A 15,709-nucleotide genomic window follows, 5' to 3' on the forward strand; every position below is an offset into this window, starting at 1 on the left:
ATTGTAATTTCTAACTTTTTTATTTAAAAATGTATTGGTTTTTAGATTTGTATAGATCAATAATTTCTCATACTTCCGATATACCTATTCAGTATTATCGATTATTTACTAGTAATCCTAGTTCTTATAAGACAGATTAAAGAAACTTGTGTTTAATATCAGGTGTGTAAAGAATACGGCGTTTTGTTTTGTCAATACGAACACTTTTCTTAAGTTCAAATTTTTCACCGACTGCAGGATGAATCGAGAGACTTAATCTGGCGTTGTGAAATAAAAGGGACGTAACTATACACAACACAACACAACTGACAGACATTCATGTCACAATCTTGTATACAATGGACCTATAACGTCAACGCATTAAATTATACCCCCAATAATATATGGGGTTTTAAGACCAAATATAAGACAAAAAAAAACAAATACATTCATTATCTTATCCACAACACTTTTTTATCTCATTTATTTACAACATTCTACATCATTACGGATATATTGTTACATGAATACTAGCGGGTATATAACTTACGGCCAAAATAGCGCTCGGCATTGCCGTTTTTACAGTTTATTGAACTAATTTTGCATATGGTGTCTTACTTTGTTTTAATTTTCATGTGAAATATTTTGTTTAAAAATTTCACTTTTTATTATTTATTATTCGTCTATATGTTTTACGATAATTTTATCGGCAATATATTAATTAATATTAATAGTCTTTTCATTTAATGTGATGACGACGGCGACACTCTGTATAAGTTTAAAAAGCATAAATGGAATCGGTAACTATTATTTTGTTTGGTATAAATTCGTCACCAAAAGTTTTTATTGCGTTTCTGATTATTATGTTAAATAATTCAAAAGCGTACAATATAATCGAATACCAGAAATAACATTGCCGAATAAGCAAATCGAACAGAAAAACTCGCCAGTACGACCCTAACCGTTGTGATACTGTCATATGTAGATAAATCATTATCTATGCTTTATTGCTTTCATTGACAACTAATACAGTCAATCAATCAATCAATATTCAAATTTCAATCCATCTTTACTTACACTTAAAGATAAAATTAATAATTACGTAAATATGGATATTGAATGATTATTTTTTTATTGATTTTATCAAATTTTGGACTATTATATATTTTTATAGCTGTAAAATTAATATTTATATAAAATCTAATGTGTGTAGTTGTCAAGACACCGAAAACCCTATCCAAATCGAATTAGTAGTTTCGAGAAATCGCGAACATACAAACAGGTGGAATAGACATCTTCCTTTTAATTTCCTTTTATAATATGTGGGTAAATAAGTTCTAAAAATGATTTGGCAACAAAAACAAACTAAAATACAGACTACTGACATAGAAAATATACTTGCTTGTTTGAGATTATTGATAAATTATGAATAAGTAATTTATACAACGAAATTATCATTTTCTTATATTCGAATTGATTTTTTTTCATTTCTCAATCATAGGTAGCTTAATAATTTTACAAATGTAAAAATCAAAATAATGTATATTTATTTCATATTTTACCATGGGCTAATGCAAAATAATGCAGTGCTGAGAATTCAAAACACAAAATTAAATGACTCCTTGGGCACTCACATTTATAAAACAACTTTTGACGGCAGAAGGGTTAATATGATGTGTAACTAAAACTTTAATTGTCACACAACTGTTAGTTTCAAGTTTCAATTTTTCTAACACCATTACTAAAGCTGGGATAGTTTTCCAATACTTCCCAAGGCAGCGGGTTCTTTTTTCATTATATGTTAAGTCTTTTATACTACATGCAGATTCAGTATCTGTGAATAAGTAAATTATATCAACATTTATTTTAATATGAATAACAAAACTTATTAAATGTCTTTACCTTCAGGATCAGTAATATCTTGGTCAATCCATCGTGTTTGAATATTAACAAATATGAAACCTATTTGCAATTCTTTACTAAGGTATCTGCTATAATTAATAACTCTATTTAAAAATGTTAATCCTAGAACAAATTTCAATAAATATATTAATACGCGTGCATCTTAATCGATGATTTCGGGTTCAAACCCAGGCAGGCACCACTGAAATTTCATGTGCTTAATTTGTGTTTATAATTCATCTCGTGCTCGGCGGTGAAGGAAAACATCGTGAGGAAACCTGCATGTGTCTAATTTCAACGAAATTCTGCCACATGTGTATTCCGCCAACCCGCATTGGAGCAGCGTGGTGGAATATGCTCCAAACCTTCTCCTCAAAAAGGGAGAGGAGGCCTTTATCCCAGCAGTGGGACATATACGGGCTGCTAATGATACACATATATGAAAAATATTAATGAAACAGGTTAAATTTGAGACTAAAATCGAACTTTCCTTACATTTAATGATTCTTTCTTTTTGTAATTACTTTTTACACAAACCTCTACCTATAAATAAATAACCCTGAAAACTAGTGTCACAAAATATCACAGGGTTATAATCATGAAAGTGCATGTGTTCTTACCAATATTATTATTATCTCCGAAATGTTGAAACATAAGACATGGTAATGAATCAACGATTATCATTGACAAATTTTCAATTTTAAGAACACCTTTTTTGATATTTTCTAAGAGTCTTATCAACTCCTCTATATTCCATATATAAACAACTCTTATTTTTAACATAATAACTGCCATGTCCTAAAAATTGAGTTTAGCTACATTTTCAAACATTTTTGTATTATTATAAAGATTTGTTTTTTTTTTATTGAGCATCAAAGAGAAATATAAAGTTTTAGTGGGTACCTTGTGTGATAAGCCATGAGCTTCTAAAATCTTTTGTATTCTAACTGCAGAAAAATCACCTTTAGTGTCGATGTAAAGGACTATATTATTCGACTCTTTGACAAAGTTAATTGCTAATTGCATACAAAGTTGTGATTTCCCAGAGCCTGCTAGCCCACATATTTCAGTTATAAGCCCAACGGGTATACCACTGACCAATGTGGTATCCAAACTAAAACATACTTTAATCTGCAATTAATGTTTCGAGATATTTCATGTTTTGGTTTTGTGTATTATTTTTTTACCTATTAATACCTGTTGGTATAAACTTTTTAGTAGTTATATTATTTATAAATAATGTTGATCCACTGATCAAGTTTGCGGAATGTTTATTAAATATAGCTTGTCTTATTTCTAAAATCTGTGGCAAATTTAGTTTCGTTAAAGTTGATAACTTTTCTGCATCTTCTTGCAAGAAATCTAATATTGTTATAATGCGGTTTTGCTTTAGAATTCTTAATATAGTCTCAGTTAAATAAACATGTTCTTGAAGTTTATTCATGTTTTTGAAGTTAAAACAAATTTTAAAATATTACAATTGGGTCAAGTAAATAGTAGTAATTTTCTTTGGTTTATTTTTGTTTTGTACACAACTATAGAGATTAGAAATACAAATACACAGCAAAGAAACGTTCCTATGGTCCACAGATATTCTACTCCTAAGACAGTTTATATATATTATTTATGTCCTGAGACCTGAAGTTTCATTTTTTTTTATACTATTTTCTCAACTTCATATAATATAATGTAACGATTTATTTTAGATTATTAAAGATAAGATAATAATAAATTATTCACGAGGAAGTTAAATACATACTATACCTATAGTTTTTTTTAATTTTTTTTATATATAAACAAAAGATGCATAAAGCTAAAAATGTGGCTACAGGAATGGCATTTTTGCAATTTATGTAATCCTTATTTTATATAATTTTAATATAAATTAAGATACTCTTTTCCTATAAAAAATAATTATATTTTATTAAGCTTAATGTCTATGGACGGTTATGACCATCATCGCTATCATCTGCCAGGTCTAATTTGCAATATGCCTAACTTTTTTTAATAATATAAATAAAAAAAAGTTTTAAGTTCTAGTAATTCTGTTTTTTATTTTAATACAAATCGTATGGTCCCCACATTTCAGAGGAAAGCATCTACATAATTGATATTCTAAGATTTGTTGAATCAGATACAATTTCACTGTTTCAAAAATATCTTACCTAACAAAATAATTTTAAGCAAGATGGTTACAAAAGCTTATTGACTAGAATCCAAACATTTCTATAGACAAAAAAAAAAAAGAAATAAAGCGTAAACGCCCGCCATTCTTGTTTGCTGTCAAAATTTGTAATATTGTAATGTCGAGAAAACGGTCCTATTTATTTCATTTCTGAGGCGTTGTTACAAAGAATCTTACTAGTAGTTAGGGTACAAAACAATTTTCACGATGTCTAATATATCTCTTGATAAGGAAACATTTTACAGGCGTATGAAAAGACTGTACGCGGCGTGGAAGGTTGGTCAAAATAAGCATGATAGGTATATCTTTGCAATTGTTTCTTTTCATTTCTTCCACATGTTGACTCTTACAGACTGCTGCTGCGGATTCTAAAAGCGATGATGTGCTTGCTAAGGTTGATTGCTTAGTGTCTTGCGTCGGAGTTGACGAAGATACACTTTACAGCAAATCCACCGCATTACAGGTTTGCATTTGTTAGTACTTACGATGTGCGCAGAAACATATTATTATAATATTTCGTAATATTATTCATGTAAAGTTTACCTAATTTAAATAATTGTCATAACAATATATTTATAATAGTTTGTGATTCAAACTTTGCCAATAATTTAGATTTTTTTATTTTATTCATCAGACTTGGCTATTTGGATATGAGCTACCAGATACGATCACAGTCCTTACAGAACAGAGCATGTGTTTTCTGGCAAGTAAAAAGAAAATAGAATTTTTAAGACAAATTGAAAATGGCAAAGAAGAAACAGATCTACCTCCTGTTAAACTTCTTATAAGAGACAGAGTAAGTGGTTTTCATTACCTTTTATATTAATTAAAAAATATAATGTAAATATAACAAGTCTGTAAGTGGCCGCTGCTGGGTCAAACAGGAAAGGCCTTTTTGAAGAGAGCTGTGATGGCTATCAGATATGATTCTTAACCAATGATTTTGAGTTTAAACAATATCTATCAACTAGCATTGGAGTGGTGTGGTGTAGTAAGCTCCAAACCCTTCTTCAAATGTCTATATTATTAAAAATTTCTACAATTGTCAATATCTATCATTGATTTTAGAATGACCATGACAAAGAAAATTTCAATAAACTTGTACAAGAGATTAAAAAATCAAAATCAGGGAAAACACTTGGAGTATTTGCTAAAGACAGTTATCCCGGTGAATTTTGTGAGAGCTGGAAGACTGCTATGAAAGCAGAGAAATTTGAAAGTATCGACATAAGCTCTTCAGTAGCACTATTAATGGCACCTAAGGAGGATTCTGAAGTTATTACGATAAAGAAGGCCTGTTTAGTCACAGTTGATGTATTCACAAAGTATTTAAAGGATCAAATTATGGAAATAATTGATTCAGATAAGGTATGATTATGATTATTAAAATTTCAATTTAATGATTTTATTATTAATACATATATGATTTGTAATATTCCTATACATATTTAATATAAATAGAATTTTTTTATTATTTTTATCTATAATATATTGATTGTATTCACTTCAAATATTATCACTTCTTGTACTAGTATAATTAAAGAAAAATCATATGTTCTATTCTATTTATTTAGTCCATTAATATTATTTACAATAGTATCTGTATATTTCTTTACAGAATTCTTGTTAAATGGAATATTTAAATATGTTTACCTTTTTATTTACAGAAAGTAAAACATTCAAAATTAGCTGAAGGTGTTGAAGCTGCCATTTCAGATAAGAAATATGTCACGGGTGTGGATACAAGCCAAGTTGATATGTGCTATCCACCTATAATACAATCAGGAGGGAACTACAGTCTCAAATTCAGTGCTGTATCGGATAAAAATCATCTTCATTTTGGTGCCATTGTTTGTTCGTTGGGTGCAAGATATAAGTCGTACTGTTCTAATATTGTACGTACTTTGTTAGTCAACCCAACTGATCATGTACAAAGCAATTACAATTTTCTCTTAAACATAGAGGAGGAGGTGATGAAACATCTTGTGGCTGGTGCCAAGCTGTCTTCAGTTTATGAGGCTGGCTTGGCATTAGCTAAGAAAGAGAAACCAGAACTTGTTGATAATCTTACAAAAACATTTGGGTAAGTTTACTCTATAATTAATTATTGTAGTTCAGTGTCATTGTCAATGTATGATTATTCACAATCTGTTATGTATAATTTTTTTCTTATTACAGTTTTGCTATGGGTATAGAGTTTCGTGAGAGTTCAATTGTGATTGGACCTAAAACATCAATCGTAGCAAGGAAAGGCATGGTGTTCAACATTAATATTGGTTTAGCCAATTTAAGTAACAGTGCTGCAACAGAAAAAGAAGGAAAGGTACAAAATTATTTACAATTTTAATTAAAAAAACTTGATATAAAACTAGTATGTTATCTTATTTTCTCTAAGTATATGATAATGTAGGTAGAATGTGATGATACAGGTATAAATTTATGTTGTGATGCATTATTAACATACTTTTAGACATATGCATTGTTTGTTGGGGACACGGTACTTGTACATGAAGAACAACCAGCTTCACTTCTTACGCTATCTAAGAAGAAGATCAAAAATATTGGTATTTTTCTTAAAGATGATGATGAAGAAGAGGAAGAAGAAAAAGAAAACAAAACAGAAATCCTGGGTAAGTATGAGAAGGTTGGAAGAAATTGCTGATATAATTCAGCAATATATAGGTTGTTTGAATATTTTATTTATTATCAAAGTAAATACACAGAGCTATTAATTTTTTGATCTAACTATTAATATTTCGTCATGTGTAAAATTTGAATGGGACTTTTTATCTTATCAAAAAAATTAAAATTTAATAAATAAAATTTTCAATAAACCTTTCTTGTATCAAATTGTAAATATATTAACATATTTTTAATGGAAACTTATATGTTTTGCAATATTTAATCAATTCTTTTTTCACTGCAATTTATTAAACATACTAATTTATAGTATACAATATAATATCAAACAAATTAATGTTTTCTATCTTGTAATTAATTCCAGACTTTTGTATACTAAGGAAATGATTATCAATAATATCAACAAAATTTGTATGATACAGAATAATATTTAATGTTCTCAAAACTTCTGTTTGTAAAAAATAAATAAAAATGCCATATATATATATATATATATATATATATATATATATATATATATATAGAATGGTATAGACAACTAGTTAATCCAATGATGCCAAATCTTTTTGTCAAAAATATATAAATACAAATTCAAAATTATATTTCAACATTGGACAAATTATTTATAAAGGGCTATATGTTATTGTTGTATGTTATTTATTCTTTGTACATATTATTTTTTAATTGTGACATGAATTTTTCATATATTTTTTATTTCCTTCCATGCAATCGTGGATGGATAGAAAATGGAGGTGAGTTTTTAATTTTATAACCTATATGCATGCATTTTTGATATTAACATTTAAAGTTGTATCACAATTATTTTAAAACCATAGAAGATGACTAAACTTTTTTCTTTATAGTCAAGTAAGGTTTAGAGCCATTTCAATCAAAAAAATATATTTTTTTACCTTTCCATATGTAAAATATTTAATAAGTTTAATAATTAATATTTATTTTAAATGATATTAAAGTTCCTCAACTTTTTACTGTAATATGTGTTTCCTAATATTTTTTTATTTTATGTGGGCATGTAAAAATTATGTAACATCAATATTTGGAAGATTTATACAAATAAGAACTTCTAATGGAAAAATTAGGGTAATTTTAATTAGTAATATCAACATGTCAGACATTAAAAATAAAACATTCACATTGAAAATAAAAATAGAATTTACATAAATAAAACGTGTTGGGATTGTTTTATTATTTAGCCAACATTTTTAGGCCGAGGCAAAAGAACCGCTGTTATGGAATCAAAGCTTCGAACTGAACATTCTTCAGAAGAAAAACGTAAAGAACATCAGAGAGAACTTGCAATTGCTCTCAATGAAAAGGCGAAAGAAAGGTTAGCGAAACAATCAAGCGGAAAAGACAGTGAAAAGATAAGGAAAAGCACAGTTTCGTACAAAACCGTCAGTCAAATGCCGAGAGAAAATGAAGTTAAAGAGCTGAAATTATACGTCGGTAAGTAAATATATTTTTTATTTTTAACCATATTTATTAATAACCATAATTTTTATTTTTTTATTTGGGAAATATCCACTCCTCAATTCAATAGAGCTTTTAGTTATTCTTGATACAAAAAGTTAAAAAAGCGTTGTTTTGGTGATGATTGTATTGATAATGTAATTGAAAATAGGTTATCAACAAATTACAAAAAAATATATATATTTCATATTTGTGCTTTATGTAAAATAAAAATACATCTGTTTTTAATTTTATTAATATAATATCGACTTAAATAAAGGCGAAACTTAGATAATAAATATTTAATATTTCAGATCGTAAATACGAAACCGTAATTCTGCCTATATTCGGCGTCCCAGTACCATTCCATATATCTACAATTAAGAATATATCACAGTCGGTGGAGGGAGATTACACATATCTTAGGATAAACTTCTTCCATCCCGGAGCCACCATGGGGAGAAACGAGGGCGGTAATTATGCACAACCCGATGCCACCTTTGTTAAAGAAGTGTAAGTTTCCGAAAAGAATATTTAAAAATGTAAGCTGCAATAATATAAAACATATTGGTCACATTTGTATTTTATCTTTTTCAGTACATATAGAAGTACAAACACGAAAGAACCAGGTGAAATATCACCACCATCATCAAATTTAAACACTGGATTCAGACTTATTAAGGAAGTACAGAAAAAGTTTAAAACTCGAGAAGCAGAGGAGAGGGAAAAGGAGGATCTTGTTAAACAGGATACCTTAGTTCTCTCTCAGAGTAAAGGAAATCCAAAACTGAAAGACTTGTACATTAGACCCAATATAGTCACAAAGCGTATGAGTGGGTCTCTAGAAGCACATTCAAACGGTTTTAGATTTACATCAGTTAGGGGAGACAAAGTTGACATTTTGTACAATAACATTAAGAATGCTTTCTTTCAACCATGTGATGGAGAGATGATAATTTTATTACACTTCCATTTAAAACATGCTATAATGTTTGGTGAGTATTATTTTTATTTACTTATTATAGGATTTAAAAAAACGATTAAGAAAGCTAGCAAAATGGTTCATCAAAAAAAAAAATTTTTTTCTCTGATCTCTTTTATTTTTTATTGGTTCATTTTGATTCTGTATAATTGATACATGATAGATGGAATATGGACTACATTTGATCTATACCAAACAAACAACCTAGTCCTCACGACACGGTCTGTTGCAGGCAAGAAGAAACACGTGGACGTTCAGTTCTACACGGAGGTGGGAGAGATCACGACGGACCTCGGAAAGCACCAGCACATGCACGACCGGGACGACCTCGCGGCGGAGCAGAGCGAGCGGGAGCTGCGGCACAAGCTCAAGGTCGCCTTCAAGAGCTTTTGCGAGCGCGTCGAGAACATGACCAAGCAGGAGGTCGAGTTCGACACGCCATTCAGGTGACGAGCGGTTTTTCTTATTGACTATATTTTTAAACAACTGAGATATTATTTTTTGTGTTAATGTAACTTATGGGCTATAGGACCTTAATGTCTACTAAAACCACGAACAACATTGCAAACTGTATGAAAAAGATAATTATTATATAAATTAATGTCGGTAAAATTGCGAGTTCATCCGTTAAAGGTTCTAAGATAGTCATATATAGATAGACATCAATGTTAAATATGTGGTGAAAGTGCTGATAGTTAACAAAAAAATTTAAAGAGGCAACTTAGATATTAACTATAATCTATATCACAACTTTTATTTTTAAAAATATGGACCATTTAAGAATTTTCAGTAACTCATGCTTGTTTTTAACTGCAGGGAGCTAGGCTTCCCCGGTGCACCGTTCCGTAGTACAGTGCTGCTGCAGCCCACGTCAGGCGCGCTCGTCAACCTCACAGAGTGGCCGCCATTCGTCATCGCACTGGAGGATGTCGAGCTCGTACACTTTGAGCGTGTTCAGTTCCATCTCAAGAACTTCGATATGGTGTTTGTTTTCAAAGATTACGCCAAGAAGGTGGCCATGGTAAACGCTGTTCCAATGAACATGCTCGACCATGTGAAGGAATGGCTTAAGTAAGTGTTTATTTTTTTTATTACTGACTCTGTAATATTAAAAACAGTGTTTCCTAAGTAACTAAATTTTTTTTTTTTACGTTTAGCTCCTGTGATATCCGTTACTCGGAAGGTATTCAGTCCTTGAACTGGACGAAAGTCATGAAGACCATAACAGACGATATTGAGGGTTTCTTTGATAACGGAGGCTGGTCCTTCTTAGACCCTGAATCGGATGCCGAGAATGAGCAACAGGTTTGATTTTCACCTATTCATATAAAAAAATAAAAATATTTTATATTACATGTGAATTAGATATTGCGTTTTTATATGTTTCCATGTTGCTATAATTACTTTTATTTTAGGAGGAAGACTCAGAAGAAGAAGATGACGCGTACGAGCCCACCGACGCTGAAACGGAGGAAGAATCCGAAGACGATTCTGAATACGACTCTGAAGCATCCGATGTGTCAGACGGTTCGGGCGACAGTGAAGGAGGTAAGTAAAGTTTTATGAAAAAAAAGGACAGGGAATATAATATGTTAAATATCGGAATAACAAATAACGACAAGTAAATATCTACTACCATGATCACCATATTGTGAGCTTGTGAGCTTATCGAAGCATTGATTACGAAGTAAAAAAGACACTATTTATACAAGACTTTTAAAATATTCTTTGCCGTGAAATAAAATTTTAATGATGGGCAATTTTTTTATCCCACTTACAGAAGAGGATGAAGAATCTGGTAAAGATTGGTCGGATTTGGAGCGAGAAGCTGCTGAAGAAGATAAAAAGGAACGCACTTTCGACCGAGAAGACTTCGACCGCAAGCGTAAGGGCGGGCGTGATCGACGACCCTACGAAGAAGAGGGCAAGAAGAGTAAACACGATAAGAGCTCAAACCACAAAAGTTCAAGTTCACATCATAAGAGTTCCAGTTCAAATCATAAGAGCTCAAGTTCGAATCACAAGAGTTCAAGCCATAAAAGTCCCTCCAAACACAGCAATAGCAGGTGAGTGTTCATAGTTGACTCGGTTTCAAGGTCAATAATTTTCGTTAAAATTAATGTAGTAAAACAAATAATCTTCAATATTGGAGCAAAACAGGTATAAAATATATTAACAAATGTGAGTTGTTGATCAAAATTCGGCTCAGTATAACAAAGATTCTAGTGCTAAAATGAAATTACGTTATTTTATATTTCGTCTCGTTATAGGCGGTTAAGAAAATCATTGTGAAAATTTCATGAGTTTGATAATAATCCGAAACTTACTATCGGTCATTCTTGGGTTGGGGGAATTTATTTTGTAAATAATAAATTTGTTTAAATTTTTCCACTTCTTGCTCCTTATTTATATTTGTTATTTGTATAAGGACAAAAAATAACTTATGACTAACAATTCTTTTTTTATTGCAGTCCATCAAAGAACCGCGACAAACACAAGTCGTCACATCATGATCGTGATAAGTCACACCACGGTCGCGACCGGGATAAGTCGCACAGCAAGTCAAACGGCGACCATAAGAAGCACAGCTCCAGCGACCACAAGTCTCAGAAGCGATCACGTGACGACAGCAGGGATCACGACCGCAATCCTAAGAAATCGAAGTAAATGAAGTTTTTATTTTATCTAGTTGTTCTCTTTCTACATTATGTGTAGCGAAATATATCAGTATTAGTAAATAATTTTAAATATTATAATAAATTCATTTTCCAGGAAATAAAACATTGAAGAAGGATTGTTACTCAGTTTGTGATGATATCCGAAGATGTTGCAGCCGACGACAGTGGGCTTATGTTAGTGTTACATTTCATTTTATTTGTTAATTATTATCTGTTCACACCCACTTTCCGTCTTTGTCTAATGTTAAATCAAGTCTGAATGTTATTTGAATGTATGTAGAATACCTCTATTTCCAACAGTGATTTTTAATTTAAATGATACCAACAAAAACAAAATAAATATAAGGATTTATTATTTGTCTATTTCATTTACATGATTTTTCCTATTAAGCGTCTAATTGATTTGCAATCAAAATATAACTTAAACATGTAACAATCTCGGTAACCGGCGATTTATTATCTTACACTCAATTCTATAAATTAAATCACAATAGTAAATTGTACAATATTTACAAAAAAAATACTACTTTTTCGTAGTAATTAACTAAGCGTTAGTGGTTTTTTCTAAATTTGAATCCTGCGCCGCGACAACAGGTCTCCTTGGCAATACTGTGATTCCTTTTGCGAACTCAGGATGTTTGTTTACATCTTGAATCTTTAAAGTATCATTATGTTCTTCTGTCTTACTCGAACTCCAATATTTTTTATTGACTAGCATTAGTAACATTAGTGCCGGCAGGTGAATCAGAGAGAATCTAAAGAGTTTCCTTGAACTGCTGCTGTCAGATTTTTTATAGAATTGCCATGCTGAAATAGAAATAGTAAGTAAGTAAGGTATTAAATTATTATTGTTTGGCATTATATTATTTATAAAAGGTACACGGCTTAATCTTATAAATCAATACTTTACCTAAGTACATAAAATATATATTAAGTGGTAAGGACTCGAGCGCAAACCACATATTGGTGACTCCTAGATAAGAAGAACCGACGCATGTAGCGGTTATGAAGCCTGTATGTCGTAAAGCCACTCTTCTGCATAGAGCTGAAATTTAAAAATGTAAAAATTAAAACAAGTATAATCTTAGATATTAAAGAGTTGGGATCATACACATTAAAAGCTTATAGCTGAAAATATCATTGCTTGGTAGTAAAGATACTATTTTTTTTTTCAAACACATGGAACAAGTTTTGATTTCAATAAATCCATAAAAATATCGAAAATCTCACCTGGGTCAGTGACAGCCATCATCCTGTAACCGGCGCGCGAGTAGTCGGGCCTTAGATTCCAGGAGAGCGCGTTGAAGTGTGGAAACTGCCATGAGTACAGCACCGCGCTTAGCACCAGCGCGCCCGCGTCGAGTCCGCCAGCACAACCGGCCCATCCCATTAAGGGTGGGATGGCACCAACTGTGGAATTACATCATCTTTAATAAATATTAATCTAATCAAATATCAGTAAATCATATATTGAATACTTTTCACTTCTGTTATTGAACTAACAGGTAGATAACTAACTAGGTAGACATGTACATTATTTCTAGTAGTGTCATAAAACTAATGCAATTTAACCTGATTATATTCATTATTTAAAAATCACTTTTAATATTAGAATGAGTTACTATTTTAGAGCAAATTAATAATAAATTAAATACAATTATTTCTTTGTTACTTAAAAAAAATTGGAAACAGGCCAATAACAAACAGTGTGATACAATATTTTGTTACACTTATAAATAAATAAACACACTGCAAGAAATATTTACCAACTGAGCCAAGCCATGTGTTAGTTATTGATATTCTCTTCAATGGTGTGTATATAAAGGAATATAGAATAAGATTTCCAGCACCTAGTGCTGCTGTTAAAGGATTAACACCAAAGTATAATACACTGAGGCCGGTAATACTTGATGCTGCTGCAAAACTTATAGCATGTACTGGTCTGAAAAAATATTATTTATTATATACATTATATATTTTCAAAATATACATTAAATACTTTCAAATTAAATAATTTGTATATTTAAGAGAATTTATTTTATAATTTTGTAAGTATTAAATAATATGTATGTATGTATGTATGATCTAGATTGCCTCTTGTCAGCAGACATATACAGAGTACTAATGATATATATATTTTGTTATTATATTATATAATTATATAAAATACTTACTCTAATAAACCTTTCACAAGCACTCTATTTTTAGTTCTAGACATCTGTGCGTCAAAAGGAACTTCATGGTATTGGTTGATAGAGTTTGCAGCAGAGCTCACAAGACCAGTACCCACAGTACATAGTGCAAATGTTGTTAAATCAAATGGAGCAGGTGCAAGCGTGTAACCTGCCATTGATGTCATTACTACTAGGGCTGTAAAGAAATAACTTGAATTATAATCTAGTAGTTATTGCTAATTTAAACTTGTAAATTGATATGTTATTTCGTTATACATAAGTATCAATTAAGTATGGATATATAGAAACAGATATAGCTCATTCTTTCCAACTATTTTATTTATAAAATAAATAATTAAAAATACTAATACTAATAATTAATAATTGATACATACAGGTCAATCGAAATTTGGAGAGCATCATAGAATATTGTACTAAGTTATTCTTAACATCATGAGTCGGAGTTTCTTTCCACATTCTCGTATCTTGAGGAACATTTTTATTTTTTTTCTTTGTAGATGCAGCCACTGTTTGAGTTGTCAAAGGTGAATTGTTACTAAGGTGACAGGATAAAGATATATTTGCCAGCTGTTGAATTGGTTTATAGCTCTAAAAAAAATGTAGAATAAATTGTATATGTGAAAATTGTTATCATTGATGTGCTTTTATACGAGTCAGTGACACTGTGCTTACAAGATTTTTCTGTGTGCATGAGAAGACTAAGAGCGAAGACAGTAAAACATTACAAATAAATTGATCTAGTAAAGTTAATTTAAAAAAATATTTATTTAACTTGGAGGTGCAGGCATCTGATCATGAGTGAATAGATGTATGTATGTATGTATAAAACTTACACAATTTTTTAGGAGCATTGACTTTGGACATAAATTAATTGTTCCATGTTTAAGGCATAAAGTGCAATGCAGGATCCTTAGATATGACATTTTAATAGCTTCGATGACCATGTACTTTATGTCAGCATCCTAAAAATAAACATAACTTTAAGCTGAAAATTAAGTATTCTTCTGATAAACTTACTTTATTAGCTAAATCTATTTTATGCAAATAATCAAGTTCGCCCTATAATCTTCTTTAGCTATGCCAAAGGCAAGTATTATTTGCAGAAATATTAAGAAATATTTTTTTTATATATTGTTTAAATAAAATGCTAAGATGCTTTTATAAAAGATTGTTAGAGGCAATTTTTTTTTATTTTAAACAACAATAATTTTATGTAGAATACCATTGCATCTAATAATGAATTAAAACGTTTTACGTAATTAACAAAATCATGTTTTCTAAGCTAAATACTTTTGATAACCAAAATCTCAAAAATTATGATATATAACATCTAACACTTATACTGCTAGTTAAATAGAATAACTCGGAACCTATTTACTTACTTATGAACTTTATTTCGTCCAGAAAAAAATATTGTAAAAAGGAATATTGCCCGACAGAATGTTGTGATGAAAATTGCGAGAATCAACACACACTATAGGTTATTTAACCTTACTGAAATCTGAAGGGCGTTTATATTTTAAACATCATTCCCTCATTGTTACAAATAAGTTACAATGTAAACGTATTGATAATAATATTTTCCTTTGTTAGATTATTTATATTTCTGTAAAATACGTTATGCATGTGTTGACAGGTGAACGAGAACTATGACATAATGACAGGTAACAAATATGTT

General features: G+C 30.3%; 3 protein-coding genes across 4 annotated transcripts; 1 reads left to right on the top strand and 2 right to left on the bottom strand.

Annotated features, from left to right (window-relative positions):
* Nucleotides 1-1,503: 1,503 nt before the first annotated feature.
* Nucleotides 1,504-3,454, bottom strand: LOC125064790 (DNA repair protein RAD51 homolog 4). 2 transcript variants are annotated; one of them, XM_047672017.1, is made up of 5 exons: nucleotides 3,069-3,454; nucleotides 2,785-2,995; nucleotides 2,502-2,679; nucleotides 1,882-2,004; nucleotides 1,504-1,813 (listed from the first exon to the last, which is right to left on the bottom strand). In XM_047672017.1, the coding sequence occupies exons 1-5, from the start codon at nucleotides 3,323-3,325 to the stop codon at nucleotides 1,590-1,592; spliced, it is 993 nt and encodes a 330-aa protein (XP_047527973.1). In that variant the 5' UTR covers nucleotides 3,326-3,454; the 3' UTR covers nucleotides 1,504-1,589. The 2 variants fall into 2 exon arrangements, with proteins under 2 accessions (XP_047527973.1, XP_047527974.1); XM_047672018.1 differs by having other exon boundaries at nucleotides 3,079-3,204.
* Nucleotides 3,455-4,148: 694 nt separating this feature from the next.
* On the top strand, nucleotides 4,149-12,191 carry LOC125064499 (FACT complex subunit spt16). Its single transcript, XM_047671577.1, has 18 exons — nucleotides 4,149-4,342; nucleotides 4,419-4,529; nucleotides 4,701-4,862; nucleotides 5,135-5,434; nucleotides 5,734-6,149; nucleotides 6,245-6,389; nucleotides 6,537-6,696; nucleotides 7,450-7,458; nucleotides 7,934-8,173; nucleotides 8,491-8,689; nucleotides 8,774-9,171; nucleotides 9,391-9,604; nucleotides 9,975-10,229; nucleotides 10,316-10,463; nucleotides 10,574-10,706; nucleotides 10,939-11,224; nucleotides 11,630-11,821; nucleotides 11,931-12,191. Exons 1-18 carry the CDS (start codon nucleotides 4,274-4,276, stop codon nucleotides 11,935-11,937), a joined length of 3,444 nt encoding a protein of 1,147 aa, XP_047527533.1. The 5' UTR covers nucleotides 4,149-4,273; the 3' UTR covers nucleotides 11,938-12,191.
* Nucleotides 12,166-15,676, bottom strand: LOC125064500 (protoheme IX farnesyltransferase, mitochondrial). Its single transcript, XM_047671579.1, has 8 exons — nucleotides 15,414-15,676; nucleotides 14,865-14,993; nucleotides 14,406-14,619; nucleotides 14,011-14,206; nucleotides 13,603-13,778; nucleotides 13,067-13,246; nucleotides 12,747-12,881; nucleotides 12,166-12,643 (listed from the first exon to the last, which is right to left on the bottom strand). Exons 2-8 carry the CDS (start codon nucleotides 14,973-14,975, stop codon nucleotides 12,381-12,383), a joined length of 1,275 nt encoding a protein of 424 aa, XP_047527535.1. The 5' UTR covers nucleotides 14,976-14,993; nucleotides 15,414-15,676; the 3' UTR covers nucleotides 12,166-12,380.
* Nucleotides 15,677-15,709: the final 33 nt, after the last annotated feature.

The sequence above is a fragment of the Vanessa atalanta genome, chromosome 6, assembly GCF_905147765.1.
Source record: "Vanessa atalanta chromosome 6, ilVanAtal1.2, whole genome shotgun sequence".
Taxonomy (NCBI): Eukaryota; Metazoa; Arthropoda; class Insecta; order Lepidoptera; family Nymphalidae; genus Vanessa; species Vanessa atalanta.

Coding starts and splice junctions, on each gene's coding strand:
- LOC125064790 (XM_047672017.1), bottom strand. CDS start 3,325: ATGAATAAACTTCAAGAACATGTTTATTTAACTGAGACTATATTAAGA. Junction 2,996..3,068: donor ATACCAACAGGTATTAATAG/GTAAAAAAATAA, acceptor AGTATGTTTTAG/TTTGGATACCACATTGGTCA. Junction 2,005..2,501: donor CGGAGATAATAATAATATTG/GTAAGAACACAT, acceptor AATTTGTTCTAG/GATTAACATTTTTAAATAGA.
- LOC125064500 (XM_047671579.1), bottom strand. CDS start 14,975: ATGGTCATCGAAGCTATTAAAATGTCATATCTAAGGATCCTGCATTGC. Junction 13,247..13,602: donor CACATGGCTTGGCTCAGTTG/GTAAATATTTCT, acceptor GTAATTCCACAG/TTGGTGCCATCCCACCCTTA. Junction 12,882..13,066: donor GATGGCTGTCACTGACCCAG/GTGAGATTTTCG, acceptor TTTAAATTTCAG/CTCTATGCAGAAGAGTGGCT.
- LOC125064499 (XM_047671577.1), top strand. CDS start 4,274: ATGTCTAATATATCTCTTGATAAGGAAACATTTTACAGGCGTATGAAA. Junction 4,530..4,700: donor GCAAATCCACCGCATTACAG/GTTTGCATTTGT, acceptor TTTATTCATCAG/ACTTGGCTATTTGGATATGA. Junction 8,690..8,773: donor GCCACCTTTGTTAAAGAAGT/GTAAGTTTCCGA, acceptor TATCTTTTTCAG/TACATATAGAAGTACAAACA.